The sequence below is a fragment of the Muntiacus reevesi genome, chromosome 20, assembly GCF_963930625.1.
Source record: "Muntiacus reevesi chromosome 20, mMunRee1.1, whole genome shotgun sequence".
Classification (NCBI taxonomy): Eukaryota; Metazoa; Chordata; class Mammalia; order Artiodactyla; family Cervidae; genus Muntiacus; species Muntiacus reevesi.
In genome coordinates, this window is record NC_089268.1 from 30,812,607 (window position 1) to 30,837,354 (window position 24,748).

The 24,748-nt window shown below is 35.3% G+C and overlaps 2 protein-coding genes across 2 annotated transcripts; both read left to right on the forward strand.

The window, feature by feature from the left end:
* Nucleotides 1-8,534: 8,534 nt before the first annotated feature.
* Nucleotides 8,535-9,524, forward strand: LOC136151736 (olfactory receptor 2W1-like). The gene has a single exon (XM_065913109.1). The coding sequence runs from the start codon at nucleotides 8,562-8,564 to the stop codon at nucleotides 9,522-9,524; it is 963 nt and encodes a 320-aa protein (XP_065769181.1). The 5' UTR covers nucleotides 8,535-8,561.
* A 14,046-nt stretch (nucleotides 9,525-23,570) lies between these two features.
* LOC136151720 (olfactory receptor 2W1) lies at nucleotides 23,571-24,533 on the forward strand. Its single transcript, XM_065913091.1, has one exon. It carries the CDS (start codon nucleotides 23,571-23,573, stop codon nucleotides 24,531-24,533), a length of 963 nt encoding a protein of 320 aa, XP_065769163.1.
* Nucleotides 24,534-24,748: the final 215 nt, after the last annotated feature.

Consider the following 24,748-nt stretch of genomic DNA (forward strand, 5'->3'; position numbering starts at 1 on the left):
GCAAATCAAATTCAACAATACATTGAGAGGGTCATACACTATGATCATGTGGGATTTATTAGAGGGATGTAAGGATTTTTCAATACCCACAAATCAATCAATGTTATACATATGAACAAAAAAGAATGAAAACCATATGATCATCTCAATAGATCCAGAAAGAACTTTTGATAAAATTCAACATCCGTTTATGAATTTTAAAAAACTCTTTAGAAGGAGGGCGTAGAGGACACATACCTCAACATTATAAAGGGCATATATAACAAATCCACAGCTAACATCATACTCAATGGTGAAAAGCTGAATGCATCCCCTCTATGATCAGGAACAAGACAAGGATGCCCACTCTTACCAATTTTATTCAACACAGTTTTGGGAGTCCTATAACAGCCATAAGAAAGGAAAAAGAAATAAAAGGAATCTAAATTAAGAAGGAAGAAATAAAACAGTCACTGCAGATAACATGATACTTTATACAGAAAAACCTAAAGATGCTACAAGAAAAGAAAAAGATGTTGAGCAGAAAACTACTAAAGCTCATCAGTGAATTTGGTAAACTTGCCAAATTTCTATACACTAACAAACTCTCAGAAAGAGAAATTAAGGAAACAATCCCATTTACCATCACATCAAAAAGAATAAAATACCTAGGAATTGTTGTTGCTCAGTCCCTAAGTCATGTCCTACTCTTTACAACCCCAAATACTCTGAATTGCAGCACACCAGGCTCCCCTTTCCTTCACTATCTTCCAGAATTCACTCAGATTCGTGTCCAATGAGTTGGTGACGCTATCTAACCATCTCATCCTCTGTTGCCCCCTTCTCCTTTTGCCTTCAATCTTTCCCAGCATCAGGGTCTTTTCCACTGAGTCAGCTCTTTGCATCAGGTGGCTAAAGTATTGAAGTTTCAGCTTCACCATCAGTCTTTCCAATGAATATTCAGGGTTGATTTCCTTTAGGATTGACTGGCTTGGTCTTCTTGCAGTCCCAGGGACTCTCAAAGTCCAGCAGCACAATTTGAAATAATCAATTCTTCAACTCTCACAGCTGTACATGACTACTGGAAAAACCATGCTCAGTTGTGTCTGACTCTTTGTGACCCCATGGACTATAGCTCACCAGGCTCCTTTGTCCATGGAATTTTTCAGGCAAGAATAGTGGAGTGGGTTGCCATTTCCTCCTCCAGGGGATCTCCCCACCCAGGGATCTAACCCATGTCTCTTGTACTTCCTGCATTGGCAGGCAGATTCTCTACCTGCCAGGAAAAATCATAGCTTTGACTATATGGACCTTTGTCAGCAAAGTTATGTCTCTGCTTTTTAATATGCTGTCTGGGTTTGTTACAACTTTCCTTCCAAAGAACTAGGATCTTTTAATTTCATGGCTATAATTACCATTTGCAGTGATTTTGGAACCCAGGAAAATAGAATCTGTCACTGCTTTCACTTTTTCCCCTTCTAATTTGCCATGAAGTAATGGGATCAATGCCAAGATCTTAGCTTGTTTAATGTTGAGTTTTAAGCCAGCTTTTGCACTCTCCTCTTTCACCCACATCAAGAAGCTCTTTAGTTCCTCTTCACTTTCTGCCCTTAGAACGGTATCATCTGCCAATCTGAGGTTGTTGATAATTTTCCCACCAGTCTTGATTCCAGCTTGTGAGTCATCCAGTCCAGCATTTCACATGATGTGCTCTGCATAGAAGTTAAATAAGCAGGGTGATACTATACAGTCTTGTCATACTCCTTACTCAATTTTGATCCAGTCAGCTGTTTCCTATTCTAACTGTTGTTTCTTGGCCTGCATACAGGTTTCTCAGGAGACAGGTAAGATGGTCTGGTATACCCATCTCTCTAAGAATTTTTCCACAGTTTCTTGTGATCCACACAGTCAAAGGCTTTAGCATAGTCAACAAAGCAGATGTTTTCCTGAAATTCCCTTCCTTTCTCTATGATCCAACAAGTGTTGGCAATTTGCTCTCTAGTTCTTCTGCTTCTTCTAAACCCAGCTTTGTGCCTCTGTAAGTTCTCAATTCACATACTGCTGAAGCCTAAATTGAAGGATTTCGAGTATACTGTTAATAGTGTGTAGAATGAGCACAATTACACAATATCTTGAACATTCTTTGGCACTGCTCTTCTTTGGGATTGGAATGAAAACTGACCTGATCCCACATGCCACAAATAAGACCTGATGAAGCCAAATAAATAAGTAAATAGATATTAAAAAAAAAAAAAAAAAAAAAAAAGACTGACCTCTATGAACCGGGATGCAGATCTTCACCAGATACTAAATCTGCCAGCATTTTGATCTTGGCATTCCCAGACTCTAGAATTATAAGAAATAAATGTTTGTCTTTTAAGCCACCCATACAGCCTAAGACAATATATTAAAAAAGCAAAATGTGTAGACTGTTGAGGAAAAATATGAAAACATGATAGAGAAGACTGGGGTGGGGAGGATCTTTGTTTAGATAATCAAGAAAGCCCTCATTGGATAGATGACAGCTGGAAAAGTGAAAATAAGGGGCACAATTTGGGGACAGAATATTACAGGTAAATGGGATAGTGCAAAGGGCTTCTAAATGCTTGCATTCCTGGAGAAACACAGGGATGGAGAGAATTCGAGAAAATGGGTAGAATAACAGAGGTTAGATCTTGAAGCAATTGATAGGTCATGGTAAGGAAGGAGTCTGAACTTTATTTCAAGGTCATAAGGAGTCTTGAAAGATTTCAAACATGTAAATGAAAAAAAAAAAATAGGAACACTTCTGGCTGCCACGTGGAGAATGGGTTGAAAGGGAAAAAAGCTAGAGCAGGGAATGTTTGGAAGCCATTGGATATTGCACGGGGCCAGGGTGGGGGAGAGACAGTGCCTCAGTGTTTGGCAGTAGGAGTAGAAATGGAGAAAAGAAGTTAAAACTGAAATAGTTCAAATTTTCAGGGAGAGGAGGGCAGGGAAGTAATTAAGGATGGCTTAGGTTTCCGGCCAGTGACAGGTAGATGTTTGTACCATTTACTATGATGGGGAACACTGCAGTGATATCAGATTTGATGCAGTGGGAATCAAGGGTTCTATTTTAGCCATGTTTAGATTCATATTTTTGTTAAACACCCAAAAATGGGTAAAATTAGGCAGTTGGAAATATAAGTTTGATGCTCAATGGAGAAGATTAGAAATACAAATTTGAAAGCCATCAATATGAAAATGACATTTAAGCCTTGGAACTATATAATATTATCCAGAGAGGCAGTAAAAACAGAGAAGACTAGAACCCCTGTTGAGGCCATAAGATTCAGACTCTGTATTTGTAAAATTTCCACATATCCCAGTTATTCTGAAATGCAGCCAAATGAGGAAGTACTGCTAATAATTTCATTTTAAATGGCTCCCATAAGTAAAGGGCTAAAGCAAGAAAGGGAGAAAAATTAAATAAAAAGCGAACAGAAAAACACATCTTAATTTAGTCAAGTGGGTTCAAAAAGACATTGTATTGTATGTCTAAGCCAAACTCTGGATTTACCAATTCCTGAAAAACCACTAGGAAACATTTCAAAAATTAAAGAACCTAGGGACTTCCCTGGTGGTCTAGGGGTTAAGAGTCTACCTTGCAGTGCAGGGGACATGAGTTCAATTCCTGGTCAGGGAACTAAGATCCCACATGCCTCATAGTAACTAAGCCTTCATGCTCTGAAGGTGCAAGTGGAGAGCCTGTGTGCCACAAGCCAATGCAGCCAATAAATAAAAATAAATATTTTTTAAAATTTTATTTAAAGAAAGTAGATGATTTCTCTAATTTTGCCAAAGTACCAAACCCATGGAATATACTTACAGAATATGGAGCAAGGGACTAGGGAATAGTCAGTTCAGTAATATAGTCAGTTCAGTAATACAGTCAGTTCAGTAATACAATCAAAATAGACACATATACATGACAATTTATACACAACAAAAAGGAGAGTAACAGAAATCTTACTAAAAGAGAGGAGAAAAAATGAGTGAACTTGAGATCTTTAGTCAAAGTGAGCAATTTCAAGTTTTCATATGTTTAAAATTTTAATAGGCAAAAATGTACCATTGATTGATTTTACATTTCTTTCTATCATTATTAATAGAGAATATACACATACACTATATGTATATAGTCCTAAAAGAAGTGGTTGAAAAAGGGAAGGAGTTCACCAAATGTTTTGTCAAATACCTGTTTGAGATCTATAAAAACTGATAAAAATGAATATTTTTACAGCATCAGTTCAGTCACTTAGTCGTGTCCAACTCTTTGCAACCCCATGGGCTGCAGCACTCCAGGCTTCCCTGTCCATCACCAACTCCCGGAGCTGCCTCAAACTCGTGTCCATCATGGTGGTGATGCCATCCAACCCATCTCTTTCTCTGTCATCCCCTTCTCCTCCCACGTTCAATCTTTCCCAGCCTCAGGGTCTTTTCCAATGAGTCAGTCTTCGCATCAGGTGGCCAAAGTATTGGAGTTTCAGCTTCAGCATCAGTTCTTCCAATGAATATTCAGGACTGATTTCCTTTAGGATTGACTGGTTTGATCTCCTTGCAGTCCAAGGAGCATACTTCCCCCTGAATTGACTGAAGTAGTAATAGCTAATACTTGTTTGAATGCTTATCATGTGTTAACCAGTTTTATAATATTTTACATACACTAAATTTACCTAATCCTCATACTAACCCTTCAAAGTATGTATCACTATCTCTCTGCTATAGGTGAGAAATCTGATCACCAAAAAGTTAAGCAATTTCCCTAAGTTCACACAGTTGATAACTAGAAACACAGGATTTCAGTCCAGAACACCTGACTCCATATGCTTTACACTATACTATGTTTCAAATATAGAATATAAAGATTACTATCATACAGAGGCAGACAATTTAAATTGTTTTATGACTCAGAGATGAGAATCATAACATTTAAACATGTACATATCATGAGGCAGTCAATTTTTGCTTATGTACTTTATTAAAGTAATCATTGGTGATATGTAATTTTAATTCAAGGGAGTTCTTACAGTTTAAGACCATGAGCCAACTCATTTTAAAATGCTGTAAATACTACTCAATCCAGAATCAAAGGTTTGAATAGTGACCTCCAAGACATAAGCAGAATCATTATACTGAAATATTTTAATTACTTATCATGGTCATCAAGACAAAGACACATTAGAGTTGAATAAAAATATAGATCTTATGAAACTCAACTTACTGTTTAGGGCTTTGCAAATTGAATGTCTTCTCTTTTACAGATTACTTTGGGCATTAGATAACTATTTAAGGTCATTTAAATGATATCTGCTGCAGTAATTTTATTTCCAAATCAATATGTACTAGTAATGGTTAAGATTAATACATGTCATAATTTGAGTGTTAGAAATGCACGTTATTTAACAGCAAAGTTTATTTGTAATATGTTCACTGCCTAGAGAAAAAATATATCTAAATAAACATTTTCCTCATTCCTCATCTGAAGGTTTTTTTCATAGCAAATAACTTTTGTGTTTATTAAATTTCTCCTAATAAAATACCAGAGTATTTTCTAATTCTGAAAGTGTTTTATTTACAGGCTTTTTCTACGATACTTTACTGAAGTCAGTTGGATGTAGTGTGGATGGCTTAGAAAATCTTGATGATCTAGGTTTTCAGGCAACATTGGGAAACTTTGTCCAATACGTTCACAATAATGAATAGCTGCTTTTTATAAAGTTTCTCTAGGGCAAAGACCTATTTGCATGTTGTTTTAAAGTCAAAAAAAGTAGTAAGAATTTCTGACAAATTTCATCCCCTCACCTGAAGTCACATATTCAAGGGGGAGGAGTCCCGTTGAGAATCTATACCTTAACACATATCAGGGAAAACAGAATTCAGAGTGGCACTGCAGGGAAAGCATGAGTAAGCTGCAGCCCTGGAGAGCAAATGTCCACAGGATCTATTGTCCACAGTGTGGGCTCCACACTGCTGAAAAAAGGAGAATATCTGGGGAACTCTCTCTGGATCACAGTAATGTTCATCTTTAATATCTCTTGGAAAATAGTGTGCCTGAAAAACAACTTGTGGGAAGTAGAAGAGAATTTAGATCTGTGAGTTCTGATCCTTCTTTCCTTCAGAATGTTTAGAACTAATAGATATTGTAAATCTCTGTAGAGAAATTCTCCTTTTTAATCTCTACTATGAAGAAAAGATTAAATTTATTTTCTATTATAAATTGAGGACATGATGTTATTGCTTTTTTTGAAGTATGGTTGATATACAATATGATATGTTCCAGGTGTAGAACATAATGATTCACAATTTTGGAAGGTTGTAATCCTGATACTGTTTTTGATTTGTGATATCAGACATTTTGCTCCAGCATCAAAAAAAAGAGAGGGAAGTGTAGATTAAATTGAAAATGAAGACTTAAAAAAAAAATAAAATAAAATAAAAATAAAATTTAAAAAAAATTGAAAATGAAGACTTGAAATACACTATTTTATACATGAAGACTGTAGAGCTAGAAAGGACTCAGATTTTTTATCCATTTCTAAATTTCATCATGTTCATGAAAAATTATCTGAAGATCTCCTATGTCAGATTTTTAATAGGTAGAAGGATGTTTTCCCCTCCTAAATTAATCTTTGAAGGCTAGAGTAATAATGGGAAATTAACTGCATGGCATTGTCTTTAATTTTTTTAATATTTATTTATTCGGCTGTGCCCGGTCTTAGTTGTGGCATACAGAATCTTCAATCTTCATTGTGGCATTTGGGATATTCTAGTTGTGTCATGTAATCTAGTTTCCTAACCAGGGATCAAATCCAGGCCCCCCTGCATTGGCAGCCTAGAGTCTTAGCCAATGGACCACTAGGAAAGTCCTTCACTGTCTTTAATTTTTAAAGAATTTTCATTTTTTATCCATATATTTTAACTGAAGTTCTGCCTTATTCAGAGTTTGGGCACAATTACATAAACAATATCTGTCAAGAAAATAAGCATTAATTGTTGATTCATCCCCTAATCAGACATTATAGAACTCGAATAGTATGTGAAGACTTGCAATACATTTCAGTTAATTTTTTTCTTACTGTCCAACTTGGTCAACGGCAAAACCTAGACTCAAATGATTCTTGGGAAGCTAATTCTGAGGAAATCACCAAATGACTCTCTCAAAACAACTATCTCAACTAGCCTACCAGTTAGTGTCCTGCATGTGTCCACTTGTGAATCATGGCCACAGTTTGAAGCAATTTCTTCAAAATATTCAGGAAATATATTTGAAATGAACAGCACAACTTGTTGTTCTATACAAAAAGTTTGATCTTTAACTGTTAATTTTCATTAATGTATTTCTCTAAGTTTTTTACCTTTTTATTCAACTTTTTTAAAGAGAAATTTCAAGTTTACAGCAAAACTGAGAGAAAGGTACAGATATTTCCCATACATGGCCTCCCTACTCATATGTACAACCTTCTCATTGTGAATATCATTCATCAGAGTGGTACTTTTTTGAATTAGAATAGTGATAGAGGACATTTTTTAAAGTGAGAGAATGGTTAACAGATACTTTTGTATGAACAGTGTACCAGTTTTGGTGCTATATTAGGTATTGAAATAAGAAAAATAAAGGTACTAAGGATAAATGCCAGATCTACTACATAATACACTGGGGAAAAAAGGTATAAATCAAATTAGTAAACAAGATATGGAAATAGGACCACTCCTTCATTCCAACATAAGCCAAATAATTATGTGTTACAAATAAATCCACTGACTCAATTAGGAGTAAGTTTTCTGTATCACACTAGTGATATTTTAGATGTGACATCATAGTTTAGAAATAGTTCTAGTTCAAACTCCAAATTAACATGTGAGAAAATTCAGACCTTGATTTTAAGAGTGAACTCCCCAAGGTCATCTAGATAAAAATATAGTATTAAATTTATTTATTAAATATAATATTAAATTTATTTATTTGGGGAGAGGTTCAAGAGGGAGGGGATGTAGGTATACCTATGGCTGATTCATGTTGATGTTTGGCAGAAACCAACACAATACTGTAAAGCAATTTTCTTTCAATTAAAAATAAATAAATTTAATTATAAAAATATAGATGTATTTATTTTTAATGTATATTAAAATATAATATTAAATTTAATATAACATTAAACTTATTATCTAGTTAACATTAAGTTTATCATAATATTTAAATTATATTGTTAATATATAATAAATATTTATTAAATATAATGTTAAATGCCATTTATTATTGATATAATATTAATTTTAAATTTATTTATTTATAAAAGAAACTACCACAAATACCAGGTTAGTTGGGCAACACTTTTACCATTAATTTTTTCAATTATTAATTAATATGAATTCTCTCCCTTTGCTTACTCCTGTATTTCATTAATTTACTTAGTCTATGTTGACCAATTTCCTTCTTCTTTTCTTCTTCTTCCTCTTCTCTCCACCACCACCACTTCCTTCAACCCTTTCCTCTCTCTCCTTCTCCACTCCCCTCTTTCTCTTGCTCTTCTCATTCTAGGATTTGACACTGAAGGATTATGGACCAAAGAAATTATACTTCTCTACGTGGCTTCATTCTGCTTGGCTTCTCTGACCATCCCAAACTGGAGATGGTCCTGTCAGGAGTTGTCACTGTCTTCTACTTAATTACCTTGGTCGGTAACACTGCCATCATTCTTGCATCTCTCCTGGATTCCCATCTCCACACACCAATGTACTTTTTCCTCCGGAATTTATCTCTCCTAGATCTATGTTTCACAACCAGCATCGTCCCCCAGATGCTGGTTAACTTGTGGGGACATGATAAGACCATCAGCTATGTGGGCTGTGTCATTCAGCTCTATGTTTACATGTGGTTTGGCTCCATTGAGTGCCTTCTCCTCGCTGTTATGTCCTACGATCGTTTTACAGCTATTTGTAAGCCCTTGCATTATTTGGTCATCATGAACCCACATGCATGCCTCAAGATGGTTATCACAGTCTGGAGTATTAGTCTGGCCAATTCTGTGGTATTATGTACACTCACCCTGAATTTGCCTAGATGTGGAAACAACCTTCTGGATCATTTCTTGTGTGAGTTGCCAGCTATGGTCAAGATAGCTTGCATAGACACCACAGCAGTTGAAATGTCTGTTTTTGCTTTAGGCATTGTCATTGTGCTTACACCACTCATCCTTATTCTCATATCCTATGGCTACATTGCCAGAGCTGTGCTGAGAATGAAGTCAAAAGCAGGCCAGAGAAAAGCAGTTAATACCTGTGGATCTCATCTCACTGTAGTGTCCATCTTCTATGGAGCTATTATCTACCTATACCTGCAACCAGGTAACAATGCCTCCAAAGAGCAGGGTAAGTTCCTCACTCTTTTTTACACCATCATCACTCCAAGTCTCAACCCTCTCATTTACACCTTAAGAAATAAGGACATGAAAGATGCACTGAAGAAGCTGATGAGAGTTGACCACAAACCTACAACACTGAAGAGAAACTGGAAGTCATAGGGAAAAAATTAGCATGGATAAGGCAATAAAATGCTTTCTAATTGCCTTTCACTTTTAGTGAGGCAAGGAATCCCTAGACCACAGAGGTCAACATATTAATTCTTGTAGGCAGACATTTTGTGGATGCAAACAATATTATAATCATCCTACTTTTTATGCTTCTGATTATGACATTATTATCATTATCTTGAGTAAAAGGTCTTTGTAACTTAAGTCTATTACCTCTTTATCATGATACAAAAGAGCGAGAAGACACAAATTAAGGGATTTTAAAGGTGACAACAAATTTTTATTCATTTTTCATTCATTCATGAAAGATTTATTTCATGATTGTCTTAATCTCAATGAAAAGAAAATATGACAACTTTGAGATAAGGTAGGCTTTTAACATACATCTATAGAATCATGGAATTTACATAAATTTTGAGAAATGTAATATTTGTATGTAGTGGAATTTCATAAAATGAATAATATTTTAGTTTTAATTTAGTATGATACAGTTTTTAATATTTTATGGGAAATGCAATGATTTTTGAGTTAAATTTTGCTATTTTCTATTATTTGATACCTATCTCTAAAGGATACCATTATTTAGTAATTATAATCTTTATTTAATAATTATAATCTAGCTAGATTTGGAAGGATACATTGCCGTACTCTAAGTAACATAATATTTTCTCCTATATCATTTCATAATTCTTAAAATGTGAAAAGGGAAGAGTCACTGGATAATTTTTACTTTCTCAGTGAGGACAGTAATGACTTGCGAGCATGCATGCTCAGTCACTTCACTTGTATCCAACTCTTTGCAACCCTATAGACTAAAGCTGCCAGGTTCCTCAGTCCATGGGATTCTCCAGGCAGGAATAGTGGAGTGGGTTGCCATGCCCTCCTCCAAGGCTTCCAGGGATCAAAGCTGGGTCTCCCACATTGCAAGTGGATTCTCAACTGCTGAGCTACTGGGGAAGCCACCAGTGATTCACATAAAATACACTTAATATGATTTAGAATAGTGTAGATATTCTTGTTGTCCACATAATACCTTTTTACAGTTGACTTCAGAAACAGTTCACTAGCTCATAAAAAATTTTCACAGAGAGAATTTAAGTTCTGTGGTAAGTTTGCGCTTAACTTAGTACAGTTTATAGTTAGTAGCATTAAGAAATACATTCTTTGCTATCTTCAATTATCTAAGTACACAAAAAAATATAATAGTAATGGACTCAGCAGAAAATTACATGTTATGTTATGATTGTTTGTTTTCTTATTTAACTACTTTTATTTTCTTCTTAAATCTTTTCTGCATTTGGGTTGCAAATTAAACCAAAATTTCAAATACTTAATCTCCCTTTTATTTCTCAATAATAAATGTGTATATACTCGGAATTTACATTAAATTACAGTAAATCCTTTAGGTACACTGAGTTTCTATAAACTCACCAGGATTTTTATAATTTAGTAAGCCTGACCTCACATTTGTATACTAATATGTCCCTTGAAAATGTAACTGATCAGTGTAATTAACATTAATAATAAGAAAATGTAATTAAATTTGAACAGGGGTTACTTTCCTAACCAAGTCTCACATCAATACTTACAAGAATTTACCACATATGCTCTAGTCATCTAACTTAAGTGCTCTTCTAGCACAGTGTCAATATTTTTGAAGTAATATGGAAGTAATATGGAATTTTTGAAGTAATAGGTTAATTGGAGGAAAAAAATGTATGATACAAACATTAGACTAGGACTCAGAAGACTACATACACCTAATCTCAAAATTACCTTGAGAAAAAAAATTAGTTTCTAAGTCTTAGTTTTCTTAAATCTAAAATGGATATTATAATGAGCTCCCGATTTTCCTGTCACTTCTTTCACTGATTTACTAAATTTAGCTTCACTATCTTCATCTCAGCATATAACAAACAGTAGTGGATATCCCTGGTGTGTAGGGGGGGGTAGTTTTTCCAAAATAGGACAGTGCTGGGTACCAGGCTCTCACTTGAAGCCAGAAAACTTCCTAAGGTAAACAAATGATGAATCTGACAGAATTGATTTTGTGCTTCCTGGTCCCTGTATTATAAATTAAAATGGAGAATTATGCACATAAGCAAAAATGACACCATCTTATCTGTTTGAGAAAACAACATTACATAATATAATTAGAGGATATCTACACCCAAATTACTTAAGTTTAAGTGTTAAAATGCTTAACACAGATGGTAAGTACAAAGGCTCTCAGGAAAGTAATGGATAAGTCTGATTAGGAGGACATGGAAATATATTTATGAAGTAGATGGCACTAGAGTTAAACTCTAAAAATTCTGTAATATCTGAATATAGCAGAAAACATTCAAGTGAAAATGGTGTGATAAAGTATGCAGGCTAAAAACCAGCATGAATGGTTTTTAGAATGAAGGGTACAAGTAAATAGCCTTTAAGTAGATCAAAAGTGTGTTGGTAAACAGAAACCAGATTAAACAATCAATAAGAAAATATGTATGAAATGTTTATTGTGTGAAAGGCACTATAAGAAAACACCTCATGTGTTTGAATATTATATGGTTAACATTTAGGAACAACTGTTTTTGCCTCAGCAAATAAATATAACAGATAAAGAAAATGTGGGGGCAGGGGGTGTATACACAATGGAATATTATTTAGCCATTAAGAAAGAAGATTCTGCCACTTGCAAAAAAAAAAAGAAGAATGGAACTTGAAGGCATTATGCTAGGAGAAATAAATCAGGCAGAGAAAGATACTGTATAACTTCACTTACATGCAGAATCTAAAAAAACTGAACATATAGATACAGAAAACGAATTAGTGGTTGCCAAAGGCTGGGCACAGGGGGAAAAGGATGATGGGAGACTGGCAAAACAGGTAAAGGTGGTCAGAAAGTGCAAACATCCTGTTATAAGTTCTGGAGTATAATGGACAGCATAGTGACTATAGTTAACAACGCTATACAGTGTACTGTATATTTGAGAGCTGCCGAGAGAGTAAATCTTAAAGATTCCCATCACAAGGAAAAAAAATTTGTAGCTGTATCTGGTGATAAAAAGTTAACTAACTTATTATGGTAATAGATAATATGGTAATAGGATTACCAAAATAAGTTAGCTAACTTTTAGGTTGCAAAACTAATACAGTGTTATATGTCAATTATATCTCAACATAAATACACAAATTGATGAACTGCCATAAATTTTCAAGCATGCCTAGTGTTTTGATCTTGAAAAGAAAGACAAATATGTCTGCATAGTAGATATATTAACTAGAAATACATATCACATCTGATCAAGCATCAGAATATTTAGATCTAAAAAAAAGAATATTTAAACATATTAAATTTCAATTAAATTACTTTAAGTATGAAACATTATACCTGTCAGACATTATGATGGATTGGAAATAAAAATTTTAAGAAAAATTCCTTCTGTACTATTCCCAGTTAACAAAAGACTTAAGTATATGAAAAAAAAAAAAAAACTGCACTAACACGCACAAAATTTCCCTTTTCTCTACATCCTTACCAACACTTGTATTTCTTGCCTTCCAAATGCTAGCCATTCTAACAAGGTGTAAGATGATATGTCATTATGGTTTTGATTTGCATTTAAATTTTGTCTCAAGTATATGTCACAGGTTAGATGAAGCTTAATAAATTAATAAAATTAATTTCCTTAATAAATGATAATGATTATAAAATGTAAAAAAACTCAAAATGGCAATAATATACCAGATATGCAATGGCGAGAAACTGTAGACATTGTGAGCAGAATTCTTTCTTACAGAGTGGCTTGTAAGATTTTCCCAGTTCCCTGGATGTTAAAGAGAAAAACTACAGACTCAAAATGGCAGTCCTTGTGCTAAAGCCCATGATACCAAACCTAGATTTAATACCTAACCTAACTGCAGTTACAACCTTCACCACAAATGTAATCTTAATCAACCAGTATGGAACTTTGTTGTCAGCAAGAATGAAGTAATCTGTCACACAGCCCTTCTTCATTCTTCCAGAGGAAGAAGAGGCAATCTGCTTGATAAAACCCTTGCCATTTTCTTCCTCCCAAAAACATTTTCTGCCCTAAAAATAATCCTTACTTTTCTTTCCTAATAGCTGCCTTACCGCATCCTTCTTCCTATAAAAACCTTCCTGGTACTTCCTTGGTGGTCCCATTATTGAGAATTCACCTCACAGTGCAGGGGACCTGGGTCCAGTTCCTGGTCAGGAAACTAAGATCCCCCATGTCACAGAGCAACTAAGCCTGCTGGCTGCAACTACAAAGCCCACATGCCCCAACTAGAGTCTGTATTGCAAAGAAAGATCACGCATGACACAAAAAAGATCCTACATGCTGCAACTAACACGCAATGCAGCCAATAAATAAATACTTGAAAAGAAAAAAAACTTCCTTTTTGTTCAACCCCTTGTAATGCCTTTCTGATTAGATGGGATGCTGCTCAGTTCACAATCCACCTAATAAAATCAATTAGAACTTAAAATTAGTCAGCTAAATTTTGTTTTTTAACACCTAAGTAGATTCCTAAGGAATCATCTCATGAATTGTCATTAAAACAATTGGAAATAGAGGACATATAGATGTGTTATCAAATATTAATATATTGAGCTATCAAGTTCTGGGGCAAAATAAAGGAGCTCCTATCCTAATCTCTTCAGATACGTATTAACAAATCTCGGGAAGAGTAGACCAGAATAATGGCAAAGTAGACCATCTTAACAGAATGTTTGGATATGACACCAAAAGCACAAGTAACAAAACCAAAACTCAACAAGTAGAACTACATCAAACTAAAAAGCAAAAGAGAAAATTTACAAAATAAAAGGCAACCTACAGAATGGGAGAAATTTTGCAAATCATATATCTGAGAAGTGGCTAGTATCCAAAGCATATGTGGTAATGCAAATTGATATAGCCACTATGGAGAACAGTATGGAGATTCCTTAAAAATAAACTAGGAATAAATCTACCATATGAGCCAACAATCCCACTACTGGGTATATACCCTGAGGAAACCATAACTGAAAAAGACACATGCACTCCAGTGTTGATTGCAGCACTATTTACAATAGGTAGAATATGGAAGAAATCTAGATGTCTATCAACAGAAGAACAGATAAAGAAGTTGTGGTACATATACACAATGGAATATTATTCAGCCATAAAAAGGAACATACTTGACTCAGTTCTAATAAGGTGGATGAACCTAGAGCCTACTATACAGAGTGAAGTAAGTCAGAAAGAGAAAGACAAATATCATGTATTAATGCAAACATATGGAATCTAGAAAAATGGTACTGATGAACCTATTTGCAGAGCAGCAATGGAGACACAGACATAGAGAAAAGACTTGTGGGCAGAGAGGAGGAAGGAGAGGTGAGACAAATTGAGAGCATAGCATTGAAACATATATAAAATTAGATAACCAGCGGAAATTTACACTATGATACAGGGAGTTCGAATCTGGTGCTCTGTGAGGGCTGGGAGGGGTGGGAGGTGGGAGTAAGGGTTCAAGAGGGAGGGGACATACATATACCTACGGCTGATTCATGTTGTGTATGGCAGAAACCAACACAATGTTGTAAAGCAATCATCCTTCAATTAAAAATAATTAATTTGTTAAAAAAAAAAAAACACAAAACTCAATAGCAAAAAAAAAAATTCAATTTCAAAATGGACAAATGAACTGAATAGAAAATTTTTCAAAGAAGACACACAAATGGCAAACATGTAAATGAGGAAGTGCTCGATGTCAATAATCATCAAGGAAATGCAAATGAAAGCCATAATGACATAGCACCTTATACCTATTAGAATGACCAGTATCTGGAAGGCAAGAAATACAAGTGTCGTGCACCACAACTAGAGAGTCTATGCACTGGAAAGAAAGACCAGATGCAGCCAAATAAATAAATTTCAGAAAAACAAAAGATTGTGTCTCAATTAGTCCTACCCATTACAATTTAAGTATTTTCACACTCATCCAATGTGTAGAAGTTACTCAAGATGTCTCTGGATTTCCTCCAGAGGGAATTGCTCTATGTGCTGCTGTACAATGGATGTGTCCATAGGAAGAGTGGAGTTCAGGAACTTGCTTTGTTTTAATTTTGGTTGACTCCTATCTCAAGGAGTCCACATTATGTTCTAAGTACATAGCAGTCTTGAAAGATTTCAGACAAGTAAATGAAAATATTTTATTTAGATTTTTTTAAGAACAATTTTGGCTGTCATATAGAGAATGAATTTAGCAGGAATAAAGATAAGAGGCAATTGAGTAACCCAGGAGGGAAAAAAAAGACATGCTCAGTGTAAGTAACAGTAGAAATGGGGAGAACAGGCAAAGTTTGAAATAGTTCAGACTTTCAAAGTAAGGGCAGGGAAGTAATTAAGGATGACAGTGAGAGGGTAACAGGCAGGAAGGCCAGGGGTCTCCAAATGGAGGAAAGAGGCTGTAAGTGCCAGACATTTTTATCTCTCTTAACCGGCAGGAAAGAACAAACCAGCGATCTGGTTTTCCTTCTCTATACAAATTTAAAAGGAGGTTTCTCTTAACATTCTGTGTTGCCATGACACCTGGTCTCACCTAAAGCTAACAACTCTCAAACCTTGAGTTAACCAATACATTTCTTTTTCGTATGGAAATGTTGTCTTAAGCTATGTTAATGAACCCCAGACTCCATCTTCAAGTTGGTTCCGCCAAAGGGCCTAACTTACTTATTCAGGTATTGTTCCCCTAATCTATGTAAACAAAACTATTTGTTGGTACAAGATGCAAGTCAATAGTTTTATGGCCTGGGATGAATTATCTGGTGCCATTCTAGATTTTATGACATTCCTTTCTTTTCATTAACAGACTGTGACTATATAACATACAGCTAAAGACTAGGAGGGGGGTTCTCTTTTGCCCCCTTCTGATGCCTATGTCAGAAGCTTTCTCTATCTCCTTTATACTTTAATAAAACTTTATTACACAAAAGCTCTGAGCGATCCAGCCTCGTCTCTGGCCCCGGATTGAATTTGTCTCCTCCGGAGGCCAAGAATCCCGCGTCTTATCGTTCAGCAACAACCTTTCAACAGGTTTCTGGCCATTGACAGGTATATGTTTACACCATTTACTATGACTAGGAAGACTGAGGTACTATCAGATCTGGTGCAGTGGGATCAAGAGTTCTATTATAGCCATACAGGCCGTGCTCCGCAGTGTCTGACTCTTTGCGACCCTATGAACCACAGCTGGCTATCAGCCAACCAGGCTCCTCTGTCCACAAGATTTGCCTGGCAAGAATATTGGAGTTGGTTGCCATTTCCTCCTCCAAGGAAGCCCATTTTAGCCATGTTAGGTTCATAGTCTTATTAGACATTCAAATTTGAACAAAATTAGGTGGTGGGCATTACAAGTTTCATGCTCAATAGAGAAGACTGGAGATATAAATTTGAAAGCCATCAACATGTAGATGGCATTTAAAGCCCTGAAACTATATTATCCAGAGAAGCAGTAGAAACAGAGAATAATATAGCCTCTGGTGAGGGCATAAGAGTCTCAGATTTTGTATTTCTAAAATTTCCACACACCCTAGTTATTCTGAATTGCGGCCAAAGGGGGAAGCTAATAATCTCATTCTAAATGGATCCTATCAGTAAAGAGCTAAAGAAAGCAAGGAAAAAATGGGGAAATAGAAAGTGATCAGAAAAACATCTTGATTTAGTCAAGGGGTTCAAAAAGACAGCATATTGTCTATCTAACACAAAAACACCTGCTTCACAATCTGAATCTACCCATTCCTGGAAAACCAATGAGAAAATTTTCAAACACTAAAGAATCCAGATGATTTCTCTGCAATTTCTCCAGAGTAGCAAACCCATAGGATATAATCACAGAATAAGGAGCAAGGCAACCTGATGCTCTGTGACAATCTAGGAAGGTAGGAAGGGGTCCAGCATGTGAGGGAGGCTCAAGAGGGAGGGGACACATGTATATTTATAGTTGATTCATGTTGGTGTATGGCAGAAGCCAATACAACATTAAAGCGATTATCCTCCAAGTAAAAATAAATTTTAAAAAAAGAATAAAGAGCAGGAGACTAGGAAAGTTACTGTGCAAGAATGGAATTAAGTATATATGACATATATATGACAATTCATATACATTTTTGTTTTCAAACAAAAAAATGAGTATTTTTGATGTTTGGGTTCCAATTATAAAGTTAAATTACAACTTTAAAGAACTTTCTTTAAAGAAAAAAGAGAACTATAGAAAATAAAAAGGGAGAAATGAAAATACATGTTTAAAATTGAGATCTTTAGTCAAAGTGAATATTTTCAACTATCCATATGTTTAGAATTTTGATAGACAAAAAAATCCCAATTAATTGATTTTGTTTCTTATTATCCTTATTTAAAACAATATATAATAATATATATACAAAATACATATGCAGTATGTCTTTAATTCTAAAGGAAGTGGCTGAAACAGGGAATATGCTTACCAAACATTTTATCAAGAATCTGTATTAGCTCTCCCAAAATTGATTAAAATGAACATTGTTATAACATACAGACTCCCTAAATTGATTGAAATAGTAATAGCTTATTTATTTGAATGTTTACTGTGTGTCAACCAATACTGTAACATTTTACAAATGGTTAATCCATTTAACCATGGTTCCAAATAGTAAAAGGAGTACGTCAAGGCTGTATATTGTCACCCTGCTTATTTAACTTATATGCAGAGTACATCATGATGAACGCTAGGCTGGATGAAGCACAAGCTGGAATCAAGATTGCCGGAAGAAATATCAATAACCTCAGATATGCAGATGACACCACCCTTATGGCAGAAAGCGAAGAAGCACTAAACAGCCTCTGATGAAAGTGAAAAAGGAGAGTGAAAAAGTTGACTTAAAGCTCAACATTCAGAAAACTAAGATCATGGCATCTGGTCCCATCACTTCATGGCAAATAGATGGGGAAACAGTGGCTGACTTTATTTTTTTAGGCTCCAAAATCACTGCAGATGGTGATTGCAGCCAAGACATTAAAGATGCTTACTCCTTGGAAGGAAAGTTATGACCAACCTAGAAAGCATATTAAAAAGCAGAGACATTACTTTGTCAATAAAGGTCCGTCTAGTCAAGGCTATGGTTTTTCCAGTAGCCATGTATGGATGTGAGAGTTGGACCATAAAGAAAGCTGAGTGCCGAAGAATTGATGCTCTTGAACTGTGGTGTTGGAGAAGACTCTTGAGAGTTCCTTGGACTGCAAGGATATCCAACCAGTCGAACCTAAAGGACATCAGTCCTGAGTGTTCATTGGAAGGACTGATGTTGACGCTGAAACTTCAGTACTCTGGCCACCTGATGTGAAGAGCTAACTCATTTGAAAAGACCCTGATGCTGGGAAAGATTGAAGGTAGGAGGAGAAGGGGATGGCAGAGGATGCGATGGTTGGATGGCATCACCGACTCAATGGACATGAGTTTCGGTAGACTCCAGGAGTTGGTGATGGACAGGGAGGCCTGGCATGCTGCAGTACATGGGGTCGCAAAGAGTTGGACACGACTGAGCAACTGAAGTGAACTCAATTTATTTAAACTCATACTAACCCTCTAAGTATGTATTGTTACTATCCTCCTATTATCGATAAGAGCTCTGAGGCACCAGAATGTTGAGTAATTTTCCCAGGTTTACACAGCTAATAACTGGAATCCCTGGAATTTCAGTCCAAAACATCTGGCTCCATCTACTTCACACTATACTATGTCTTAAATATAGAATATAGTGATTACTATCACACAGAAATGGATAGTTAAAATTGTTTTATTGCTCAGTGATGAGAAGTCATCACAATTAAACAGGTATCATGAGGCAGTCAATTTGTGTTCATGTATTATATTAAAGCAATTATTGATGGTATGTACTTCTAATTAAAAGGAACTCTTATAACGTATGATCAATCATAAGCCAACTTATAAAAAGTTCATTCCATAATCTAGGACTTAAATAGTGACCTCTGAGACATTGAATTGTCATGAGCACTGAGGTATCTGAATTACTTACCATGGCTATCAAGTCAAAGGCACATTAGGACTCTTTAATAAAAATATAAATCTTATGATCTTCAACTTATTGTTTTAGAGCTTTGGAAACAACATTCTCTTCCACAGATAACTGTTTTGACTTTGGATATCAGAGGCAATTATTAGAGACACTTTATTTAAATGATATCTGCTCAGAACAAAATTATTTCAAAAATCCATAGGTGTACTATTAATGGTAAGATGATTTTACAGAGTTATATGCTATAATTTGAGTATTGAAAATGCATATTACTTAAAAGCAATTTTTATTTAAAATACATTCTCTACCTAGAGAAAAAATTCTAAAAATACTTTTTCTCATTTCCCTGTACTGATAGCTTTTCTTTATACCAAGAAACTTTTACATCTATTAAATTTCTTCGGGTGACATATCAGGATATTGACTAATTCTACAACTCTCTCTTTTACAGGATTTATCTGTAGCACTCTACTAAAGTCAATCAGATATGGTCTGAATGGTTTAGCAAACTTTTCTGAATGATCTAGGTTTTCTAGGAACACTGGGAAATTTTGTTCAAATTGTTCAGAATAGTGAATTAATAGTTGCTTTTTAATGTTTCTCTAGGGCAAAGACCTATTTGCAGGTTGATTTAAAGTCAGAAAAAGCAGTAAGAATTTCTGACAAGTTTCATCCCCTCACCTGAAGTCACATGTTCAAGAGGGAGGAGTCCCGTTGAGAATTTATACCTTAGTATATATCAGGAAAAGCAGAATTCACAGTGGCACTGCAGAGAAAACATGAGCAAGCTGCAGCCCTGCAAAGCAAATGTCCACAGGATCTATTGTCCACAGTGTGGGCTCCACATTGGTCAAGTAGCAGAACATCAGTGGAACTCTCTCTGGATCACAGTAATGTTAACCTTTAATATCTCTTGGAAAATAGTGTGCCTGAGTTGGTAAAACAACTTGTGGGAAGTAGAGAGAGAACTTGGACCTACAAAGACTGATTCCTCTGACTTTCTTTCAGGATGTTTAGAATAAATATTATAAATCTCTGTATAGAAATTCTCCTTTGTATCTTTATTATGAAGGAAATATTACTTTATTCTCTACCATAGTAAAGAGGAGGACATGAAGTTATGTCTCAATTTGTGATTTCAGACATTTTCATCCAGAAGAAATAAAAGAGGGAAATGTAGATTAAATTAAAAATAAAGAACTGAAATGTAATATTTTATTCATTAAGACTTTGAAGCTAGGAAAGACAGACAATTTTGTTCCATTTCTAAACCTCATAGATGCATGAAAAATAATTTGAAGATTCCCTATGTTGAGATTTTAATAGGCAGAAGGATTTTTTTTAACCTTCCTGAATTAATCTTTGGAGGCTACAGTGATATTGCAACAAGTTAAGAAATTAACTTGTGGCACTGACTTAATTTTTTAATTTTTAGATTTTCTTTTCTTATAATTTTAACTGAAGCTCTGTTTTATTCAGAATTTAGGCTCAGTTACACACACAGACCTATCTGTCAAAATAAGTATTAATTAGTTATTCATTCCCATGCTTAGACATTATATTGCTTTAATGGTGTGTGACAGCCTGCAATACATTTCAGAGTTATTTTTTTCTTTCTATGCAGGTAGGTCAATGATAGAACCCAGGCTCAAATCATGATTCTTGGAGAGTTATTTCTGAGAAAATTACCAAATGACTCTCAAAACAGCTATCTTAACCAGTATACTCAATTACTCTTCTAAATGTGTCCACTTTTGAATCATGGCCACAATTTTAAGTAATTTCTTCCTAATATTCAAGAAATATATTTGAAATGTATAGCAAACAAAGCACAACTTTTCCTACTACATCTATACAGAGAGAGAGAGGTAAATAAGTGTGTTATTTAACTTATTTTTCAATCATGTGTTTTCTTTCAGTCATTTTTAATGGAAGAGTTCTGGATTTTATTTGTTGAGAAGTGATCTTTTTATACTCAGTGATAGGGAAAAATGTAGGTGGACTATTGATAATCTTCGACTGTTAATAGTTTTGACAGTTCTGATACGCTCATCCATGTCTAAAGGAACTCTATCTGTATCACACTACTAAATCATGATGAGTTTACTATTCCTTTGATTAGAAACTAATATTTTCAATTATTTTTCACCAAAATAAATAAATGTTATTTGCAACTATATAGATTAAATGAAAATCTTTTCCATTCATCTGCCACCTTCTAACATCCTATTTAGACAATCATAAAATAGCAGCCTAAGTCTTTGTTGCTTAAAAAAAAAAAGTACTTACTAACAAAGTGATTGAATCCGCCTGCCAATGAAGGAGAGCTGAGTTCAATCCCTGAGTCAGGAATATCCCCTGCAGTAGAAAATAGCAACCCACTCCAGTATTCTTGCCTGGCAAATTCCATGGACAGAGGAGTCTGGAAGGCTCACTAAGAGTAGGACACGACTGAGCAACTAACACTTTCACTTCACTTTCACTTTCAGTGAAGTGAAATCACTTTCAGTGATTTTTCATCATTATTCATAATGTGAAAATTTTTATTCAAAAATTATGCATATATAAGGGGATATACATATATATAAACATATACATACTTAGGTGAAATGCATTAGGTATTATAGACCACAGTGCGGATGGGGGGAGTTGTTAAACATTTACCCACATGGTGCATGATTATAATTTCTTCTTAGAATAACTGTAGTAACTAATGATTATTGAGATATCCTACATTCCAAGCATTGGTCTAAGAACTTTACACTCATTCAGTCTTCACCCCAACTCCAAATAATTTTTGTCCCCATTTTTACAGATGAGAAAATTGAGCCCAGAAGTGTGATGTAACTTGTCTGAGATTGCACAGCTAAATAATTTGCAGAAATATAAACAAAATCTCTCTGCCTATGCTGTCATACTCCACGCTACACTGGCCCTCTGTAAATCTCTCTGTACTTGATATAAGATATCAAACAAAAAAAAGATTATGAGTTCAGGCAATCCCTCTTTAAACAATGAACATTCAAGAGGTAGTTAAAAGAATGAGCAGAACTTGCAGAATAAATAGGTGTCCAGAAAAGGAGAAGGGTTCCCAGGGCTTTAGACAGGAATGAATCTGACTTGTCAAAGTGAGAGAAGGCTAGTATTCAATATGTGTAAAGTGATCTGTGAAATGAGACAGAGGCCTTGTGCAGGTTCATCTAGGCCATCTTTAAAAATTAGAATATTTCCTAAATGTAATGGAAAATGACTGGCTAGGTTTGGGCACATGGATAATGTGATTTTACTTAATCTTGTAAAAATGTAAAGGCATAAAATAGAATATAGATGACAGTGATTTGGACTAGGGCACTGATCATGTAAGTTTTTAGAGTGAGAGGACAATTAAAATATATTTTTGCATTAAAACTTACAAGTTAGGTATTGGGGATGAGAGAGATAAACGTGCCAAGGATAAATGCCAGATCTCCTGCATAACGAACTGGAAGACCAAAGGTGCTGTTCACCAGGATATGCAAAAAAAGGAATATTCTTCCTCGTTCTAACATTAGCCAAATAATTATATCATATAGGTGAATTCACTGACCAACTAAAAGAGCATGTTCACTGTACATAGTCAATGAAAATTATAAATAATCATAGGAGCAAATCTATTCTAAACTTTTACACATGAGAAAATTCAGACCCTTAGTAAAACTCCCTAAGTTTAATATAAAAATATATTAAATTCATCACCATAAAAGAACCTACAACAAATATCAGATTACTTGGCTGTAATTTTTACTAGTAACATAAACTTGCTACCTTTGTTTAGTTCTATATTTCTTTAAATTATTCAGATAGTCTTTGTTGACAAGTTTCTCCTCTTCCTTTCCCTTCTCCTTTTCTTCCTCCTCCTCCCATTCATCCTCATCTTCCTTCCCCTTCTCCACCTGCTCTTCTCTTGGATTTGACACTGAAGGATTATGGACCAAAGAAATTATACTTCTCTACGTGGCTTCATTCTGCTTGGCTTCTCTGACCATCCCAAACTGGAGATGGTCCTGTCAGGAGTTGTCACTGTCTTCTACTTAATTACCTTGGTCGGTAACACTGCCATCATTCTTGCATCTCTCCTGGATTCCCATCTCCACACACCAATGTACTTTTTCCTCCGGAATTTATCTCTCCTAGATCTATGTTTCACAACCAGCATCGTCCCCCAGATGCTGGTTAACTTGTGGGGACATGATAAGACCATCAGCTATGTGGGCTGTGTCATTCAGCTCTATGTTTACATGTGGTTTGGCTCCATTGAGTGCCTTCTCCTCGCTGTTATGTCCTACGATCGTTTTACAGCTATTTGTAAGCCCTTGCATTATTTGGTCATCATGAACCCACATGCATGCCTCAAGATGGTTATCACAGTCTGGAGTATTAGTCTGGCCAATTCTGTGGTATTATGTACACTCACCCTGAATTTGCCTAGATGTGGAAACAACCTTCTGGATCATTTCTTGTGTGAGTTGCCAGCTATGGTCAAGATAGCTTGCATAGACACCACAGCAGTTGAAATGTCTGTTTTTGCTTTAGGCATTGTCATTGTGCTTACACCACTCATCCTTATTCTCATATCCTATGGCTACATTGCCAGAGCTGTGCTGAGAATGAAGTCAAAAGCAGGCCAGAGAAAAGCAGTTAATACCTGTGGATCTCATCTCACTGTAGTGTCCATCTTCTATGGAACTATTATCTACATGTACCTGCAACCAGGTAACAATGCCTCCAAGGACCAGGGTAAGTTCCTCACCCTCTTTTACACTATCATCACTCCAAGTCTCAACCCTCTCATTTATACCTTAAGGAATAAGGACATGAAGGATGCACTGAAGAAGCTGATGAGAGTTGACCACAAACCTACAAAATCAAGGAAAAACTGGAAGTCATAGCAAAAAAATTAGTGTGGATAAGGCAATAAAATAATTTCTAGTTGCCTTTCACTTTTAGAGAGGCAAGTAATCCCTAGATCACAAAGGTCAATTAATATAATTTTTGTATACAAACATTTTTTGGATACAAACAATATTACAACCATCCTACTTAGTTCTTTCATGCCTCTATATGCATGCTCAGTCACATCGACTCTTTGCAACCCCACAGACTG

What these genes read in the sequence shown, in the direction of transcription:
- LOC136151736 (XM_065913109.1), top strand. Translation starts at nt 8,562, where the DNA reads ATGGACCAAAGAAATTATACTTCTCTACGTGGCTTCATTCTGCTTGGC.
- LOC136151720 (XM_065913091.1), top strand. Translation starts at nt 23,571, where the DNA reads ATGGACCAAAGAAATTATACTTCTCTACGTGGCTTCATTCTGCTTGGC.